The sequence below is a fragment of the Lotus japonicus genome, chromosome 1, assembly GCF_012489685.1.
Source record: "Lotus japonicus ecotype B-129 chromosome 1, LjGifu_v1.2".
Classification (NCBI taxonomy): Eukaryota; Viridiplantae; Streptophyta; class Magnoliopsida; order Fabales; family Fabaceae; genus Lotus; species Lotus japonicus.
The window spans coordinates 75,055,763-75,076,893 of NC_080041.1; the positions used below are offsets into that span (position 1 = coordinate 75,055,763).

At 37.9% G+C, this 21,131-nt stretch overlaps 2 protein-coding genes across 2 annotated transcripts; both read right to left on the minus strand.

Annotated features, from left to right (window-relative positions):
- Positions 1-348: 348 nt before the first annotated feature.
- Positions 349-3,306, minus strand: LOC130710546 (phosphoglucan phosphatase LSF2, chloroplastic). Its single transcript, XM_057559855.1, has 5 exons — positions 2,982-3,306; positions 1,888-2,093; positions 1,444-1,614; positions 856-1,068; positions 349-658 (listed from the first exon to the last, which is right to left on the minus strand). The coding sequence occupies exons 1-4, from the start codon at positions 3,289-3,291 to the stop codon at positions 865-867; spliced, it is 891 nt and encodes a 296-aa protein (XP_057415838.1). The 5' UTR covers positions 3,292-3,306; the 3' UTR covers positions 349-658; positions 856-864.
- A 12,641-nt stretch (positions 3,307-15,947) lies between these two features.
- Positions 15,948-18,226, minus strand: LOC130710553 (adenine/guanine permease AZG1). Its single transcript, XM_057559866.1, has one exon. The coding sequence runs from the start codon at positions 17,898-17,900 to the stop codon at positions 16,122-16,124; it is 1,779 nt and encodes a 592-aa protein (XP_057415849.1). The 5' UTR covers positions 17,901-18,226; the 3' UTR covers positions 15,948-16,121.
- Positions 18,227-21,131: the final 2,905 nt, after the last annotated feature.

The window sequence follows — 21,131 nt, forward strand, 5'->3', positions numbered from 1 at the left end:
ACCCTGACCCTTCACCTGCAATTACCCTTAGCTCAACTATCAGAGAGCTGAATACAACGCACCACAAATATTATTTCATTATTGTTTATGTACACTTCAAACTTCAACACTTGCACAACAAGAAAACCTCCTCATAATTTTCTGGCACTACCAAGTATTTAACACAGATGCATTCCCATGAACTAGAGCAATCTCAGGCAGTTGATCTATGCGTTTGATGGTACCTTCTCATAATTAAATACCAGTATGTTCTTTTTTCTTATACAGAAGGCATGATTAGTATTATTGTGTCTTTTAGACAGAAACTAGAACTGATTTAGAAAGCCAAAGGAAGGGGGAAATTAATAATGTCATCAAAGATGAACCAATTTCCTGCTTGCTGGTAGGATTGTCCATAAGAGTAACTAAGCTTGTTGTCTCAAATATTATTACAAAGTCTAAAATTATGGTGCATTGATTACAAAATTGATTTATTTTCCATACAATACTATACCGAATATTTCATACAACTTACAAGCTATATATGCCTATAATCCTATATGGCTATGCTTAGATAAAAAAAATCTCCATTTTACAGCAGTATCATCAGGGAATCTCAAACCATCCATGCAGGGTTGCCAACTTATGTAGTGATGCAGGAATCTTGATAAATAGAAACCTGTTAATGACAAATACAGCATTACATCTCAACATCATATCACATGAAAGGCATGCATGGCTTGAAATATTTCTCAATATGGGGATGATTTGGTTCACCCTATTGATGGCCAAGAGCAAAAAAAGGGTAAAAGTTATTGTAGCTCTCTCTCTATATATGTAATGCAGACTCCCAATATTCGTAACAGAGACACTTACCAAAGTTGTCTAAGTTCCACGAAGGGAGCGGATACGATCTTGAATCAGGTTCCTCTCCCAGTCTGCAATATCCTCAAAAGCATGGTCGGAAAGATTCTCAAATGGCTCCTTCCATGGATCATTCTTAGCCAAATCATAAGTAGCTTCGCGTATTGCTCTTTTATTTGGTCCACAAGGTCTCTTTGAAGTTAGCATATCATATGCTGTATTTAGCTGCCCAAAGAGAATAAAGCCACATTCACTTGTGAAAAATTACACTTCTAAACTAGAAAAACTGTGAACCTATCTGTCACACTGATTTAATAATGTTTGGATACCAATTGAGTGCTATCTGAACGAACTTTTATCTCAATCCATAAGAAGATTTCCGTTCACTTTTTGTCTAAGTGCTAACGTCCATTTGCACCAGTGGCAACGAGTATCTAGCCTTAATAGTGTTTCTTTTTTCTTTTCTATTATTAGTATTTCAAGCAAAATCTCACATTTCAACACCAAGATGGTGTGCAACCATAACACTCATGAAATGTTAAATAGGTGGTATGAAATTCGTTTCTGGATTCAATTATAAGGTGAGGGTTTAGGACTTACATTCATGCCAGAAAACCAGAATAAATAAGCTATTGCCACTGCCGGAGCTCTTCCAAGTCCAGCTGTACAATGCACATAAACTTTTCCTTTTCCCTCAGAAATTGCCCATTCTAAGGATGAGACTGCTTTAGGTAGTGCACCTCGTAAGGAGTTTGGATCAAAGTCTACTGCCTAATAATGTAAATAAAACAATGTATCAAAATGTGAATGATAATTTTAATTTCAGAACATGTAAGCAAAGCATTCAATGAACTTGGAACAATTTCATAGTCAGTTGCATTAAAGAGGAACCTTGAGTTGGGAAAAGAGACTAGCCATGACATTTCAAAACTCTATTTCCTAATGACATCATACAAGTTCGTTTAGCATGTTGTCTAGATCATACAAAATACATGGTACCGTTTAATTCCTTAATAAATTTACATAAAATGTGGCCTAGCTTACCGGCCTCCTCATGTGCCTAATTTCAAGTTCACGACATCGTCTTATTATTGACTGCAAGTCTATTCCCCAATATTCAACATCCTTATCCTGCTGCAAGTTTAGAATGTATGCCACACCTTCTTCCTTTTTAAGATGATCCAGATCTTCAGGTTTCTGTGGTTGGGATCCCACAATCAAATTCTCAGTTATAAGTGTGTAATTCATACCTGAAATTAGGAACCACTAGTTGTATCAGTTGAATGACATAGTAGGTCTGAGTCTAAACCATAAATAAATGAACAATTAACGATAGAGAAATAGTTATTTTAAGGGCCCTTCACATCAACTGTGAAACTCAAATCTGTACCAATTAAAATTGAACTTCACGCAGCAACATATGGCATAGGCTTTGCTTTTAAAGTATTTTTTCGGGCAACAAAGAATCTCTACCATTGAACATAAGACAGCCTCTTCAAATGACTTTTTTTCCCAGTTGTAAGCACATTCAACTAACAGATTTGGTTTTACAAGACAGTATTTTCAACTGAAAAAAGTTATTAGATTGAGAAAAAACACATTCACATCCAATTCAACGGATAACCATCATAAAGTTATCAAAACTACTGCGTGTGTTTAGGTTCCAGTTGAGTGTGTCTGGGTACCAAGTGAGTGCAAGACTTTCATTTAATCACCAAGAGTTCCATTCTCTTTTTTGTTTTGAAATGCATGCTAACGTTTGTTTACATTACTGTCAACGAATATCCAAACATAGCCTCGGTCATTAAAACTAAATCATTTGGTGCTAATTAGAAACTTTATATAGCATAGTAAATCCTCAATCTTTTTTTGTGTCTTGGGGTATAATTCCCTCTCCAATTTAAAGGTAAAAGACACAATGAAGGAAAAGAACCATGTCCATATGATACTATCATAATTCTGTCTAGGACCATCTATTAATACAACACTAATAAACAAACAACCGTGTTGTGTGCAGTGTGAAGGAAATGCATTCCTCTAAATGACATTTCTTGGCATCATAGTCATATCAAACAGTGGCAGCATTTGATACAGTAAATGGCGAAACAAAAGTTGGAAAGAGATGAATAAAAACTGACCCAGATCGTGGTGATACTCATAAGGGCTCCTCATCATCCTCTTCATAGCTGTATTGTAGTCCTCCATCCTGTCCTTGGATTTAGGGGCACTCTTGCTTGTGGGGTTCTCCTCAATCTCACTTTCTGACAGTGTACAACAGATTTTGCTAAGCCTGACAGAGATGTTTGAAGGAACCATGAAACTGTGTGGAGATTTATGCTTCCTCTGCTTTGAAAGCACCTGGGTATCCAAAGGAGCTGTGAGTAGTGAAGGGGAACGTATGTTAGAAAGGGCTTCCATTTCTCTTTGCTTCTCTTTGTTTGTCTGCATCTCAGTGTTGATTCTGGTCTAGATTGTTTATACGAGGTGATCATGAAGCTATTTTGACTAAAACACCCTTGAATATTAAAAAAATTCATTTATCATTTTTTTCAAAGAAAATTACTTGGTATCTAATGGTCTTTACACATGAAACAGAGATGAGAGAAGTGAGTAGGAAGAAAATAGAGATGAGTGTAAAATATGGCAATAAGGAAGCTTGTCCGTGATTAGGCGGGGAAGTGGCTTGGTGGTTTTTATGCTGGTAGAAATGGTGGGGATTCATTGTTCGCTGAGATTCAAGCAGTTTTACAGGGGTTGAGGTTTCTTTGGCAAGGAAATTGGCGTAAAGCTGTTTGTGGTGTTGATTGTCTAGCTTTAGTTCAGACCATTGGAAAGAAGAGTTCTGATTATCATCAGTATGATAGCTACTTAATGGATATTCAGCTAATGTTATCTCGCAATTGGGGTGTTCACATTTGCCATGTGTCTCGGGATGGTAATGAACCTACCGATTGTCTTGCAAGGATTGGTGCTAGGTTGCAATGTGATGTCACTGTCCTGGAAGACCCTCTTCCTGAGGTCTTGCCTCTCTTGCTGAAGGATTTAGATCCGGTTTAGTTTCGTTGTTTAATTTTCCTGTGTACCAAAAAAATTGTCTTTAGTCTCTTTACACATAATTTAAAAATAAATTAAACTGCATATATTAAGAACCAATAGGTAAAGAAGTCATAACATTCAAGTCCATAAACAGAATCGCAGCCGGAGAAACTCTCTCCACCCATACTGAGTCAACATAGGTGTGGGCGTTCCTCGCCAGAAAATTCGCCACAGAATTATCCAATCGTCTAACAAAAGTAAAAGAATATAACTCGAAAGTAGAAACAAGTAAACGACAATCCCTGATAACAAAATCTAAGTATGAAAGACCTGCCACCCCTCTCCTCCAAGCCTGAAACAATTGGAGACAATGGGTCTCCATACTAACACCACGGAAGTCCAACTCAACCGCAAGAGCCAACATCCACCTCAAGCTCAACGCTTCTTCTAGTAAAGGTGTCAACGTGGATAGCGGGTAAGAACTTGCGGCAGCCATGACCTCTTCACGCGTGTTACGCGCCACCATCCCATCTGTGCATCGCTGTTAGAACAGAAAAATGTATCGAAATTAAGCTTGACAGTCCCAGTTGGAGCCGACACCCGAGCTCCCAGACCTTCATTCGCGAGTGGAGGAGGAGGAGAACACAGCTCCTCAGCCGCGTCAGAACCCGATTGACATAAAAAGCCTTCTTCTGGAAAACAAGCTGATTCTGACTCTTCCAACTCAGATAAACCAAAGTCTGCACCCTCCCAATCATTTCCGAGTCTCCCTCTTGCAAGACAGCAACCCAAAGTTCTATAAAAGAAGAAAAATTGGCCACCCTCAGGGAAAGAGAAGAAGCATACCAAATAGCCATCCTACCAGAAATTGGAGAAAAAGGTGGTCCACTATTTCACTACCAAGCATACACAGAGAACATGAGTGATTAACATCAATGTCCCTTCGGAAGAGGTGGTCCCTTACCAGAAGAAACTGCATCATGGCCCTTCAGGAAGTCTCCTTGCATCCTGGTAAAGCCTTGCTTGCCCCAAACTTCCTCCATAAAGCTGGTTATAGGGAGCTCGTGTCAGACGAAGATGCCTTGTTCTAGTTCCATATGTCCTGAATAAAACCATAACCAACCTTTGACGTGTAGTGCCTGTTGGTCAATCTGCAAGTGTAAAAAATTCACCCGATTTTAAAATATCGAACCACAGGGAATTGAGAGAAAATCATTGGTTTAAGCATGAAGCTTGAGAGTTTGAAAAGCAATAAAAATTCCTATTTCAATGTTGATTGGTTGTGACAAAGAATTGTCAAAATAACAATGGTGATAATGTTGTAAATATCGAAGGTAAAAACGCTTTGGGTTGTTGATCATCTATTCCATTTTAGTCTACATATCCTATGCATGTGAAACCTCGAACCTATCTTTGTTGCTCTAGCCAAACCAATTACTTATTGATGCCTCACATAAGCAATTCTCTCAAACTAAAAGTTATGCCCAATTCCTTGTGTACTTAATCATTCATTTGAGGCTCTAAGCATACATTTTCAGGCCAGCAAAACCTAACCCTTCCTCTATTTCTAGTAGCAATCATAGAAGAGTCTATTCCTATTCAAGTCCCTAAACTACAACAAACTTCAGCTATGATTATAGTCTAGCCTATAGCAAGTGTGCACTCAAGCTAATCATACATGATAGAATTGAAATACAAAGATAGAAACAAGAACTCATGCATAGAGATAGGATTTAACAACTAAAACTTCATAGAATGTCTAAAACCCAAAGCAATCAAAAGACTAGCCACTCATGGCTAGAGAATCCATACAAGAATAATGAAAATGAACCTGAAAATTACAAAGTGGAAGCTTCCCACAAGCCCCAAGTTGCTCCTCAGCTTCTAAACTTAGCTAAATTATCAAATTTGATCGGAGTCTGGACTAGTTCTCCCAAAATAAATGACAAAAATCTTATTTATAGGCAAAGTGAGCAAGTCTGGGCGCTCAAGCGCTAGCAAAGCATGCTTGAGCGCCAATTGCTCAAGCCTCAACATAACAAGTTTATGTTAACACTAGCGTTGGAGCGCTAGACAGAAGCGCTCGAGTACCAACTTTCAAAATTGCCAGCCAGAGTATCTATTGAATTGGCGCTCAGGCGCCACTAAGGGGGGCTTGAGCGCCGCCGCCACATGCACGCTCATAAACCTCTTGAACTTCACTTTTACTCCACTTTAATGCTTCCTTCAAGCCTATAGACCTTCCCTCTTCAACTGATTGAACCTGAAACCTTGATGAACAAGCTAGGAAAATATCTAGAAACTCAAAGCTTAGCTTTTCACAAAGACCCCAAAGCAAGTGGAAACTTCATAAAACCCCTAAACTTAACTAAAATGCAAGAAAAGTCCCTATAACACTATGAAATTACCAAAACGAAACAAACAACACAAAAAAGATAAAAATTCATGAGAATGCATGGAACACTACATGAGACACAGGAAAAAGACTCAAAACTAACAAAGAAATGACCCTAAAAACAATACTAAATGAGGGTCATTACACCACTATACTCAACAACAACTCGCCATCGAGCGTAAACACAACTCGCTTGCCCTCAAGCGCAAGAAATGCTCCCAAAACAAGTGCTCAACAATGAATACTATCACAAAACCGGGGGATTTAGCAAGTACAACCGGTTCCAAAAGAAAGACACAACAATCTACTTCATGCAACTTTTAGATACAAAAGAGTGTAGAGTCCACTACGGAATGCATATAGATCTATAATTCCTAGGATGAGATATTGATTTAGTGCACTCAGCACACAATTAGTTTATAGGTTCTGGATATCATTCACTCAAGAGTAACAAAGATCAAGCATGCACAAATTCTAAGAGACTTAAAAAAGGGTTGAAATGTTGGCTAGGTGTAGCACAAGGTAGTTGGTCCCCTAAGGGAGACTAGGCTTCACAACATATTGAGTGTGGTGCAATTTAGAAACCCCGGAGCTTAAACCAAGAAACATTAAGAACACAAGTCTCTTGACCCCTTTTCCAATTATTATTTTTTTCTTTTTGAAACTCCAACTTTGATTAGGAGTGCTTTTTTCGTTTTTCTTTTTTAACACTTGGGGCAAGAGACATTTCAACTTTTATTAGCTCCATAACAATGCAATGACCAACACTCCCCAAATTCCAACCTATCATCTATCATAATTATTTAGCAAACAAAGAAATCTTCAATAGGCTCAAAAGGGACAACTAAGGACAAATATACAAACCAACAAACTCTGAAGCTCAAAAACTTACAAGTCTCAGGAATAGTGCAAGTATCACCAAGCATGCAAAGAGTGAAATCAATACAGAACCAAGAAGTACAAGTGAGTCAGGATCCTCCAGGGAAATTTTATGATGAAGGGTCTAAGATGGACCCTTATGGACTCACACCAACTCTATCCTCAAGAAACACTCAGAAGACCGAAGTCTCCTCCTCTCTTCCCCACAACATGCAATCACTCGTCCCCAAAACAACACAAGTATTCAAAAAACATTTTCAAAACCAACACAAGTTAGAGAGCAAAACTAGGGGCAACAACATGTGAGTATAGAGAAGTAAAGACCAAAAAACAACTCTAACTAAACAATGCATGAACAAAAGAAAAATAAAAACTACAAATAGAAAAATATGCAAAAAATGCATGAACTACACTAAGAGTAAGAAGTAACCTCAAAAACCATCATTCCATGGGGTCATGGTCATCCTCATCACCACCAAAATATGGCGTTATTCCAGCGTCATGCATGAAGCTCAAGTCCACCATCCCTTGCTCCAAAGTGTTGAAATCCAATGGGTCTTGGTACTTGGGATGGGACGTGCTCTCTCCCTTCCAGTAGAGGTCAATATTCCTATGAAGGCGATCTTGCCTTAAGAACATCCACCCGAAAGCGACCTCCATCCACATAGGTGGAAGGTCAGCACGTGGTGGTGTCACCACCCCATTCACTTCAACATTCTCTTCTTCATCTACACCCGCTGGCTCTCATTCCTCCTCCTTTTCTTATTCTTCTTCACGTGGCCTCCTCTCCGTCCAATTATTGTACAACAAGGAAGTCCTTGGAATATAAATGGAACCTGAATCTCTCTTTATAAAGACTCGTTACACCATTTTTTGCTTTTAGCAACAAGGGTACATGCAACAAGTAAAAAGTGTTGCTAAAAGTGTTTCAGGAATTAGTTTGTGCATGTTGTCATAAATGGTTCGTTTTAGGCAACACACTTTATAACAACACTAAATAAGTGTTCTCTATGTAATAATAGGGAACAAATATTACGTGATAATTGTTGTCTTTTCTCCACAATATGTTACATCTTCTTACATTGTTACGAGAGAGCACGAGAAACAGTCCCCAAAAGAAATAGCTAACACCAGAACATGAGACAGTTTAAAACTGTTGCGTGAAGTTATGAAAAACAAGAACTGTTACCTTTTGTGTTTATGACTACACTTTTCAACTGTTTCGAAAAACAAAAATGTTGTAGTGTCCACAATCTCCAAGCAGTCTTTTAAAAAAATTATACTTAATTGAATGATTTTACTTGTTAAGTATTTAGATTTTCTTTTGTATTTTAATTAACTTTTTTTTTCATTTATAATAGTGGTCATATTTTTGTTTTTTTTACTGAATAATGTAAATAGTGAAAGTTGTAGTTTGATTAACTAAATTGCGGGCAGTGAGTATGGGTACGAGCATATTGGTACTCAGAGGATACAGAGATGGGTATTCGAGTTGCTACCCAAGCGAGCATGGAGATGGGTACATGTAATTTTTTAAGACGCGGGTATGGGGATTAGTACTACAGTACCCTATCCAAACCCTACCTATTGTTATTCCTACATTTAATATTAACGTCAGTTATGGTCAGTGCAAAGTTTTTCTTCTACGTCGTAACATCGACCAAGCCGATGTTATTTAGAGTCGATCCATAACGCTAATTTTTATGAATTTGCGTCGGTTTAGTTCAGACCATTTAAAGTGAGCCTTGATGTCTGTTAGATCGACATTAGCGTCAGCTTTTGTCTACTTATCGTCGTCTTTTAGCCGACATTGATTAACTATTTTTTTTTTAATGAATCTAGGAATGTGTAAGAAGAATAACAACTCATTCCTAACACCCTTTATTAATTTAACTCTCATCACTAGTTTAATTTCAAGCCTTTTAGTTCTCTTAATTTTACAATTAATCAAACGTTTGACCGCTCAAACAATTTGATCTAGTGAACTAGTGATTAACAACAATACCCTTGAGGACAACATATTTCTATTACTACATTAGCACTCCATAGATTTTTCAAACATACAGTAGCCTGATCTTCTTGCATTGGCTTGGAGATCAGTTAATTGATTGAGTTTTTTCCCGCTGTTGGATTTTTGTTTCTTAATGACTAAAGATTATTGCTTACATTTTCTAGCAGGTATAACAGAAATAAACAAACATGAACTTCAAAAATTAGTCCAGGAAATTTGCAGTCTAATCTAGTGTAAAACACACCTACATAGAGATAGAGAGAAGCAAAATGCAAGAACAAAAAGCTTCAGGATTAAGAGGGGAAATGATCAGATTAGAAGAAGAAGAAAAAAAAAAACTATATTGGGGAGTATAGTAGGCCAGAGTGTTTTATGCTGGTGAATTCCAAAAGAGAAGATGAATAATTTCAAGAAATCATGCATCTCTGATTGTATAGCTCCATCATTTTATTCTCCTTCCTCTGATATGACAACAGACTCTCCACTAGATATCCAAATGAGGATAAAAGTTGCTAACTTACTTGATTCCATAATTAGAAATTATTTCAGAACAGTAACTTATTATATGTGAAATATATACATGCGGGTATTTCAAGCCAAAGTTTGAGGTATTAGACTGGCATTGCGTTTTATACATCTGAAGTGGACCAGCAACCTTAGCCCAAGAAGATAAGCTCAAGGAAAAAGATGTTAATTTCCTCTCAACTTGAGAAAAACGAGATCCACAAACTAAAAGATGCTTAGAATCACTGCTACACACCAAAAGAATGAGCCCGGCAATAAAATACTTCTGTCAAAATTCTCGAGACATGATAGACATGAAACTATTCCATGATTTAACGTTTATAATTTGTAGGATTATTCCTAATCCCACTTTGTCCCTTTCATAGTGGCAGATAAGGTGGGCAATATGGAGCTAGTTTTGCACCTAACCCCACTCTTTGAATTGATGTTTAGACCATGGTGTGAGCCAGAGCGCTTTAGCTACTTGATGCCAGCAAAACCATGTTTTCCCCCACCCCATGATAATACACATCCTTTTCATTGTCGCTGCTTGATGATTGACACAGTTTATCCATAAAAAGGAGTTGCAATTCATAATAGTTAAACTTGTTGACCCTTAAAGTTGACAATTGTTGAAGTTCTACAAGCACTCAGTGCGATACATTGAGTTGTTGTTAATATTAAATTAAGTGGATAAGAGTCATTATGAAATGAAGCGGTGCCAAGTGCCAACAATTCTGCTTTGAGCCACTTTTTATCTTAGGTCCTCGAAAGTAAGCTCAAGTAGTAAGAGCTAGAGAATATAAGGGTTTGGGAGGGTGAAGGTCCAGGGTCCGAACCCTGAGATGACGAATTTACTAACATTACTAATAACTAACATTTGTCTATAATTTTTTTTTTTATCTTATTGGGATCATATTGTTTTTGGCCGTGCATGATTTGAACTAATTAGTTTCATGAGAATTAAATATAAATTTTTCTAATATATACTAACAAACTTGGTTAAATACATAAGCGTGTAGATCAAATATTGGGACGAGTTTATTTTAACTTAAGCGGATGTTTTGCATTTGAGTCATTAATGTGAATGCAACTGTATTAAATACTTGGTAGAGAGAATTTTTCCGCTCATAATAATCCTAACCAACTCAATATTTTGAGAAATTTTTATTACACTTCAAGGTTAGACAATATAATGATTTTAAAATATTTCACCTCGTTAGCCTATAAATGTTTACGAACAAATTTGCTAGAATGTCTTTTAAATTAATTTGTTGATATATTTAATAAATTTGCTGAAATTTACTCAAATGTCTTATACAAAGTAGACTTTTAATTAGGTTACTAGGTCACACAAAATATTCAAAAGGCTCAAGCTCAAGCCTAGAAAAATTCTATGGCAGATAACATGTCAGACTCAGGTCTTGAATTTTTTATGTAAGTTAGACTTATTTAAGCAAAGTTGAATCTATTTCCACCCCTATCACTAACCAACTTATCCTTTTTGTTGGAAAAAAATTTAAAAATAAATTTTGTTTTGAACGAGTTTTGGTGGGCCGACCCGCTAAGCAGTCAAAAAATTATTTTAAATGTCTTTACATCATGTTATTATTATTAGTATTATTTACTGGTTGGCCAACCCACCACTAAGTGGCCGGGGTGAGTTGGGTTTTCAATCCACATTCTCTAGTGGGTCAGCTTGCCACATCTCACTTTATGAGGGGTTGAAAGGGAGGCAGGTCAGGCGCTTTGGTCTGCATTGCCACCCCAACCTCAATTTGTCATATGAATGTCTTTAACACAACCACAAGTTTGCTTCAATATCTTAAACTACAAAACAATTAAGTAAATTCAAACAACATAGTCTTTTACACCAAAGGTAATTAGATCAAATCCCTTAAGTGGTTCAATCATCATCTTCTAAATTCAAAACATTAGATTATCTCTTAAAAGAAGATACATCCTTTTTTCCATCACTAACATCATCATCTTCATCACCATCTAACTCTTACTATTTTAATCACATTACATTTTCTTATATTGCTTATAAAACTAATACATAAAAGTTAATTTTAATATTCTTTAATGTCTGATTCGGCGGGTTAGCCATACCCAACCCTGTTTAGCCAATCTATTTAGTGGGTTGAAAAAAATAGACTAAAAATAAGTTATTGGGTTGGAGATACCCGATTCATCCCACTAAAAATCATGAAGACTTTCATCAAGCCCATTTTTCCACACATACTGATTAAGTTGCACTAAGTTTATGTCCAAACCCTAGGAGAATTGCCTCCTTTTTTTCCCCCTTCAGCACTACACAATATTTCCAAACCAGCAGTCTTCCTCCTCATTAATTATAGGGTGTGAAGTTTGTTCACTCTCAATATGAGTTTTCACTCTTTCATATAGTTTCCTATCCTCTAGGCATGGGTTTTCTCCTTTTTTTATGTTTCACTTCCTCCATCACTACCCATTCCACCACATCCACATTCTCAGCTGCGCTGCTGACTACATCGCCATCGTTGTCTCCTCCCCTCCGTCATTGCATCTTCCTCTCCCTCCTCTGTTATGTTTCTCTATTAATTTGGTCTTACCATCGAGCGTTTTCTCTTCTCTTAATTTGTTCTCATTGAAGTAGACTTAACTTCATTTGATGTCCTAAATATTGTATTTTTAGCGATTTGGCCCCCTTGAAAGTTGCACAAATTGCAACTTTGTGATAGCCAAATGAGTTGCATAGATAGAACGCGAGGAAAAAAATATTATTTTTGATCAAATTTTTAAAATGACTCTTGAAGTTTGGGGGCTTTTGTATGACTTTCAGTCTTTAAGTTTTTTATAATTTCTCTGAGTGAACATGTTTTGTTTTGATTACTTCGGTGTACTACATTATCACGATCACTCTCTTATATTTTGTTTTCGCTTATAAGTGTCGATCGATGATTCCTTGGTGTTTAATCTATTAGTTAAATGATTTTTTTTTTTTGCATAACTTATGAAGAATTTGAGAGGGGCCACAACCATCCTCATCATTAATCACGTCTCCTACTTCTTCTTTTTTTGACGGTACTTCTTTTTAATTATACATACCTGTAATTGTACTTTCAAGTTTCAACAATTTAATCTAAAGTTTTTTCTTTTTTAGATATTTGTTTTGGTGCATATACAAGCTAGCATTGGATTTATTGTCGCTTTTGGTGTGAAAGGGATAATTATATCTCCACACCTCATTTTTGAGGTGTGAAGAGGTGGAAGAAGAGAAAGATAGAAAGAAAGGAGAGAGAAAATAAAGATGTGATATGTGATTTGATTAATAAAAAAGAGAGAAATAGATATAATGGAGGTGAAAAAGAAGTGGAGAGGTGTGTATATATCATAACTCGTGTCAAAGTGGTGTTTACTAGGTTGTTGCTACTTTATGATCATCACGTGTCTATGCAACAATGGTGATTGGATTGCATGTCATTTCAGGTGAAAATCCAACTACACCTGTTCCTATTGCAAACAAACAAGACCCCGACATAATCTTTGGGTTAATAAGAAGAAAGTTCGAAACGGCCTTTTTTGTTCTTCTCTATTGATAGTTTGACACAAAACGAAGAATATGTTCCCTCATCCAATTTCTCACACGTTTATAGGATCAATCATCAAACAGAATATGCAATCTAATTATCCAGAATTAGTGTGGGAATACAAGTTTTGAAGCCAATCAATCTCATGAACAATTAAGGAGAATATATCATGCTGTCTTCGTACTTTAATTGGTACGTGTTTAACTATTGAAGTTTCTGATTAATTACTCGACAAAAGCCAGCAATGCTTAATGAAAAGAGGTCCCGTATAGGTGGATGGTCTGTGTTAGCTCTTATTAATTCCCCACTTGAAAGTGTCAACTTTTTTGAATGGAAGTGTCCACTTATATTGTCGTGGTGTGACACTACAAAAAGAGATATGTGTTGAAGAAATTAATTGGATCTGTATTTATACACTTCTAATTTATTTGACTTAAGAGAGAAAGAGAAAATATGAGAAGAGAGAAAGTGATAACAAAAATAAAAAAATTTATATGTTATTTGGTACAATAGAAACAGAAAAAATAAATTAGAGATAAATCTTCTATCTCTTTTTAGTTTTTTTGGTACATATCTCTTTTTAGTTGAGTAGAGGGTGAAAAGTGAAAAATTACTTTTTAGATAAAAGACTTTTTTTTTATAAAATTGACATAAAATATTTTTTTTTTCCGGTTTGGACGGCTAGAATACACTAAAAATGAAAAATAATTATAAACGATGCACTCTCCGACTGTTTCTCTCCAAAATTGAGAGAATCTATAAAAGCCACTAGCCTCACACATGCTCCTCATGTTCTCTTTTCCACCCTCTTTCTCTCTTCTATTTTCACCTTGTAACAAACAAAGCCTACAAGTAACATTGAAATTATTTGTGAGATGTAGCACCCTAAACTAACGCAAACCATAGTAATTTTTTTTAATAGCTAAAGATATACTAATCAACAAAAAGATTATTGAGAACATCCCTTTCAAATAAAATTGAATAAGAGGAATACCCACAACATATAATATACCAACCGTAGTGATCTTTTAAAATGGGTTGACTCCATTGCTTTTAAAGTGTCAAATAAGGTTATGGTATTAGTTAGGATTCATTCACACTCATATTATTTTTCACTTTATTTTTTATTTATCTATCTCTTCTCATTCAAGCATATAACACTCATCAGATCACTTATCTTCTCGCTCTCTCCTCTCCACGTCATTTCCACTTAAAAGGGAATGTGAAAAAATAATTCCTATATAAATAGTTGAATACTTTGTTCACATTTGAGAATAGCTCCCTTGTTTCATCATAGTTAGTTGCTTTAGTGGATGTTCTCCCCTTTCCGATGCAGAAAAAAAAAAAAAAAGATGTTCTCTCCTTTTAGTAAATACTTTAGGTCGTTTATTTTGCTATTTAAGTCCGTTAAATGCTCTTAAACATCAATATCTCAATTTCTAATACACATTCAAGCAAAGACTTGTTGGAGCGAGCAAACCTCCGTTCACATTGTGGAGATAACTATTCAAACACGCTCTTAGCCATAATTGTGATTTTCCTAGCAATTAGGTAAGTGGGGTTATCTACTTATTTTTGTTTAATATTTAATTGTTTACTCTTATCCTTGGTGACCAACGTTGGACTGTCTCGCATGTGTGTGACTAGGTTCGAAAGGACTTGGAGGAGCATGACCGCTGGCTTAAAGGTGAGGCTCAACAAGCTCAGACATTGCAGAAGATTGTTCGCTGGAAACCACCCCCGAATGGGGGCATTTCGCTCATGGTTGATGGAGCTTATAGTCATGTTCATAGTCGTATGGGCATGGGGGGCTTAGTTCGTGATGCTACATGGAAGTGGCTAGGAGGCTTTTATGAAGGAGTAGCAGGTGGAGATCCTCTCTTTGCTGAAATGCAAGCATTGATGTTGGGCCTGAAATACGTTTGGAGTAGAAACTAGAGGAAAATTGTTTGTGGCGTGGATTGTCTGGAGTTGGTTCGAGCGGTGGGGAAGGGTAGATATGATTTCCACCAATATGGTAGCATGTTGATGGACATTCATCTTTTTCTTTCGCGGAATTGAGAGGTCAACATCTGTCATGTTCCTAGAGATGGTAACGCGCCGGCGGATTGTCCGGCAAGCATTGGTGAATGGCTTCAATGTGGTGTTACGCATTTGCTTTCTCCTCCGGCGGAGGTGGTGCCTCTTCTTGAAGAGGATTCTTTTAGCTTGTAGTCTTGTTGTTTACTTTTCCTATGTTCTAAAAAAAATTAAAGTAAAATAAATAAGTTTCTAGCGAATAATTGATGTACCAAAAATGAATTAAGAGCAAATGAAGACCACAATTGGTATAATACATTTTTGTTTGCGAGGCATGTCCTAGTCCTGAATGACAACCCGAGCTGAATCCATAAAAAAAAAAAAAAATTAAAATTGAGTTAAATATTAAACTCCTACCCAATATTTTAATTTTATTGTGCTTTCGTGATGAGTTTTAGCATTAAAATAGAAACTTCATTACGAAAGCATAGGAGTATATAATAAATCTAGGCTCTAACATATAAATACCCTATGAAGCTAGTATGAACATGGACATATTCAACGTTGTGACCTATATATATAACATTAAAGTAGCTTATAGAGAATATACGAACAAAACCTAAGATGCAGTTCAGTACAAAATAAATCCAAACATTTCCAGGCTTTGAGCTATTGATTGAGACATATGTTTGAAATATAACTTCACAATTATATAAGCAACAAGAAGAAAAGAGCAAGAAAAGCTATTCAAACAACAAGGCATGCCATGCATTCACACTTGGCATGAAATATCCCTACAAAAAAAATTCAGCCATGTATAAATAACAAAAAAAGCTACTTCATCATCATCATCATTACAGAACTAAACTACTTCTACTTGAAGTGCTTTTGCAGTAGGATCTTGAGGAAGATGATGAAGTTGTTGATTTTGAATTTGAGGCACCCCATTGACTCCATTATTAGACACATTTGTTGTTGATTTCACCAAACCCAAATGCTCCAAAAGTTGCAAAATCCAATCCCAAAGGTGTAACAAAATGTAAGTCCCAATCCCACCAATGAGCCCATAAGCAATGGAATATGTCAGAGGCATCAATATCAACGTCACAAACGCCGGTATAGCCTGTCTCATATCTTCCCAATCAATCTCCACCACTGATCTCATCATCAGCACACCAACCAAAATCAACGGCGGCCCCACCGCCCACGCCGGAATCGACGCCAGCAGCGGCGTGAAGAAAAACGCCAGGAAAAAATACCCCGCCACCGTCAACGCCGTGATCCCCGTCCGACCACCTTCCCTGATCCCCGTCGACGACTCGATAAACGCCGTCACCGGCGAAGTTCCTAACAGCGAACCCACCACAATCGAAGTAGCATCCGACATGAACGCGAAATACTGCCCCTCGAAATCCCCATTTTCGTCCATGAATCCGGCGAACCTCGCCATGGAGTATAAGGTTCCGGTGGTGTCAAGAATGTCGACGTAGAGAAAAGTCACTACTGCTTCCCAGAAATGGCCTTTTCCGATGTCCTTGAAGCTCAACGCCCCCGCCGTGGTTTTTATGGTGTGGATATCAACCACCTTCTTGAAATATTCATGGGCGGAGTTACCCAATTCGGTGTTCGGAAACGCCGTGACTTTAGTTCCACGGAACCACGACACGGCCGTGACGAAAACGATGCCGTATATCATCGCCCCCTTCACGTTTTTCACGAGACAGTAAGCAATGATCATGAAACCCACCAGGCCCAGCCAGAGTGTCGGGCTTTCCATCCTGTCACGGAGGCAGAAAATGTCGCCGGAGACAGTTCCGCCGGGGAGCAAACTAACCGTGCCGTTAATGGCGGAGGTTATCACCGGAGCGAGGGAAGCCCGTGACGAGCTCGGACAGCCTCCGAGTGTGACCAGAGTGGAGGAGCTGTATCCGACGAGGCCGATTCCTTGGTTGTTTTGAAGTCCGATGAAGGCGAGGAAAAGCCCGATTCCGGCGGAGGAGCTGATTCGGACAGGCTTCGGCATGAGCTTGGCGAGTTTAGCCCGGAAGCCGAGAGCCGAGACGAGAAGGAAGACCATGCCTTCGATGAAGACGGCGGCGAGGGCGCTCTGGTAGGAGACGGTGCCGGAGCCGTGGAAGCCGACGACGGTGTAGGCGAAGTACGCGTTGGTTCCCATCCCCGGGGCGAGGCCGAGAGGGAGATTCGCGAAGGCGCCCATGATGAAGCAGCCAATGAGGGAGGAGGCGACGGTGGCGACGATCAAATCCTTCCGGGTTTTCTCTAAACAGGATTGGTATCCCGGGTTGATTGGGTCGAATTTGCAGGAGATGTCAGGCTGAATGATGCTGAGGGAGGGGCCGGTGCAGGCGGAGAGAGGGGTAGAAGGGTCGGAGCAGAGGGGGATGCAGTCGGAAACAGAGCAGGTTCCACCGGAGTCAGATAAGATGGAGGCGTTGACGGCGAGGATGTAGGCCATAGTGAGGAACGTGGCGGTGCCGGCGCGGAGCTCGGTGGTGAAGGTGGAGTTGCGCTGTGTGAGCTTGAAGTATTTGCCTAATCTGGTGTTGGCTACGTAGGAGTTGAGACGAGAGATGGGTTTTGTGTGGGCTGGGAGTGGGCCCCCGTGACCCTCCATTTCCATTGAAGGAAGGAGAGTTCAGAGTTGTTGTTGTTGTTCTTGGTTTCAGGTATTTGTAGGATGATTGGTTATTTGGATTATTTGATCAAGGTTGATTAGTATTGGTTGCGTGTGGTGTGGCTTGTTTTGTGTGTTGTGGTGTGGAGGCAGAGCAGAAAGAAAACAGAGACTGACTCAGATGGGGTGGAAAATGGCAAGGTTTGATTTATTTTTGTTGTATGTGTTTTCACAATGGAATGGATAGATTCTAACGGATGGGATCTTTTTCTCATATAGAAAATAGTGCCACTAATGGTATCAGATTTTTATATTTCAACCTTTTTATTGGGAGTTATAATCACTAATATATAAATGATAATCCCCGGGATTCGGGTGGTTTTTGGATCAACCTTCAGGATCTTGTTTAATTTTCCCTATCACTTCTTCATATTAATATATTTCTTTGCTTATAAAAAAAAAAAAAACTTATTCATTCAAAACTTCTTTCCTAAAAAATTAATATTGCTTAAGGTTATACACATAGTTTAGGAATTTATTAAGTTATATAAAATTTGATATATGAACCTACAATTTTTAGCGTACATACAAACTTACATGCATATTTCTTGCGGTTGTTTAAGACGGTAAACATTAGCAGCGTTTAAAATGCAAATACCATATTAGAATGAAAAAAGTATTTAATAATACTGATATATCAACATACAATTTTTATTGAACATTTAACTCACATGTAAATTTCAGAAAATTTTTAACCACTACAAATATCAACTACGGTTACTTAAAATGATGCGCAAATCTGCGGTGAAGAAATAATGAGATTTTCGCGAAAAAGCATATATCTTGACAATCATTTCTTGATTATTTAATGTCCTTCCTTATTTTATGAAGATCAAAATCTTCTCACATGAAATTCTTATTCTCTCAGTATTAAAATTTTGTGTTTACCTTTTATAAATACAATTTTCACTTGATATTATCGGTCCTAATCTATGTTATTGAGAGATATTTTCAGATTCAGTTCTAAAAAATTATAAGAACATTACTAGACATGTGCTCTATTTGACCATTTACTATTTTAAATAATGTGATTAGCTGTATACTAATATGATTAATTGAAAATTTGTTTGGGATTTGAAACAATGTATACACATGGTGATGGGTGCGTTTAATTATTCAAATCTGCATTGACAATTCAATAGAGTGTGTGAATTCGGCGTTTCAGTGGGTTTAGGTGAGTTGGATGAATTTGACTTTGATCTCCCACACCACACCACACAATTCAGAATTTAGATGTGTTTAATGCATTTTGCGGTACTGATATTGCAGGGGGGACTAGCATCACGAACCGCTCACAAAATTTAAAAAGCATCCTAAAATACATACAGTGTGTGATTGATGAAAATAGATGGAGGTCAAAATTTTCAATATTATTTTTGACAGAGAGTTGTCTACGCCAAATAAGATTAACATGATAAAAATTTTGTATAAGCGATTAATACGATACATGATGTAACATTATTAGAATAGAGAGATATGAGAAAATTTATTTGAATATATAGTAGAAGCTGTTTTTATTTATGGTTTATGAATCAAAATTACAAATTTTCGGTCATTATTATTTGTGCGGAATTGACATCTATCTATCTATATAATATACTAAAGGAAGATTTTTTTCTAAAAGTTTTTGCCACGTATCACCCCCATATCATCCCAATAAAAAATATACAAATTTTGTTTTTCTTAACTTTGAAATACATATTTTTTAAAACACTATAAGATAAATATACATTTAATTTTTGTATCCTAAAACCAAATATTGAATAAAAATCCATCATATATAAAAAAGTGCAATATTTGTGAATATTTTATCTAAAAGGGTTTTTTTTATATAGATACAAATTTTTTTTTATTAACTTTGAAATACATATTTTTTTTAAACAATATTAAATCTGCATCTTTTTCAATATTAAATCTGCATTAAAAAAACAAATTTTAAAAATACAGATTATATATGTTTTTCAAATAAAATAAAAAAAGAAAAGAAAGTAAACAAATAATTTGTAACACCCCGATTTCCAGGTGTCACTTAAGTAACTAAAAATAAACTTTACGCGGAAAACAGGTAATAATATTTTTTTTCGTTTGATTCCTTTTAATTAAAGCGATAGAAAATAAAGACATAACCCAACAACTAAACTAACCGATGTACAAACATATATACATGTGCAGCCTCCGCTGCACGTCAACGTCACGCGCACTCGCAGTGACCCCAAGTAGTGTGCCCGTAGGCAAATATATACAGAACCAGTAGTGTAAGTAAAAAGTTTTACGTACAGTCATCCAAGAGAAAGTCGGCTCCAAAATGGCCTAAACAAAAGACCCCTATAGTCCGACAGACTCTCTGTGATTCCTCATCAAGAGAACCACACCAAAAAGCCATGCATCGGGAACCTACCCTGTCCCAAAAGTAAGACGAATCAGAGCTCTACACAAAATATGACGCTGCCTAACCTACCCTCCCAGTACCGCTCATAGCTCCTCCTCCTCTCCTTCGTCGCTCGGCGAGTAGCTGTCCACATCGCTGTCGGAGTCAGAGTCGGAATCCACCGTGATCATCTCAGTGTCTAAGTCCACGACCTCCCTCCTAACTGTTCTGCGCACCGTCCTAGTCATGCCCGTCTCAACATCCACCTCTCCAGTTAGAACATCCTCCTCCACCACCCGAACCAGGGGTTCCACACGGTAGCCGCGCGGTGGAGTAAAAGGAAAAAGACGTGAGGCAGATGGAACAACAGACTCCCTCTTTGGCTCCACGAGCCTCGAGGACGACGCCACGTCGGTAGGATCGATAGCAGTAGCAGGAGGTGGCGCAACAGGTGCAGCAACATCAACCTCGATCTCGGATGGGTCCTCGTCATCGGAAGAAGATGAAGTCATAGGTGGTGCAGGTGGTCCTCGACCAGTACCTGGTCCACAACGAACTGAAGGCGGCAAGTCAAAGCTCAGCTCCATGCGTCGTAGCACTCCCCTCGTCAAACGTCCACGCTCGTCTGTCCGGTCCTCCATGACCCTTCCCCGGTACGTCGCTCGATGATCCACAGCATCGATCACCCAAGCGGTGGGGGCATGACGGTCCACCAACTCAAACCTAATCCCCCCGAAGGAGTGACCATCGAAAACCACTCCGCCATCGACATCTGGCAGCAGGCCGACCGCCCAAACACAAACATGAAA

Excerpts from the sequence above, each read along its gene's own strand:
- LOC130710553 (XM_057559866.1), bottom strand. The coding sequence starts at position 17,900 with ATGGAAATGGAGGGTCACGGGGGCCCACTCCCAGCCCACACAAAACCC.
- LOC130710546 (XM_057559855.1), bottom strand. The coding sequence starts at position 3,291 with ATGCAGACAAACAAAGAGAAGCAAAGAGAAATGGAAGCCCTTTCTAAC. Across the intron at positions 2,094-2,981 it reads TGAGTATCACCACGATCTGG|GTATGAATTACACACTTATA; the intron begins GTCAGTTTTTAT and ends TCCTAATTTCAG. Across the intron at positions 1,615-1,887 it reads TTAGGCACATGAGGAGGCCG|GCAGTAGACTTTGATCCAAA; the intron begins GTAAGCTAGGCC and ends TTACATTATTAG.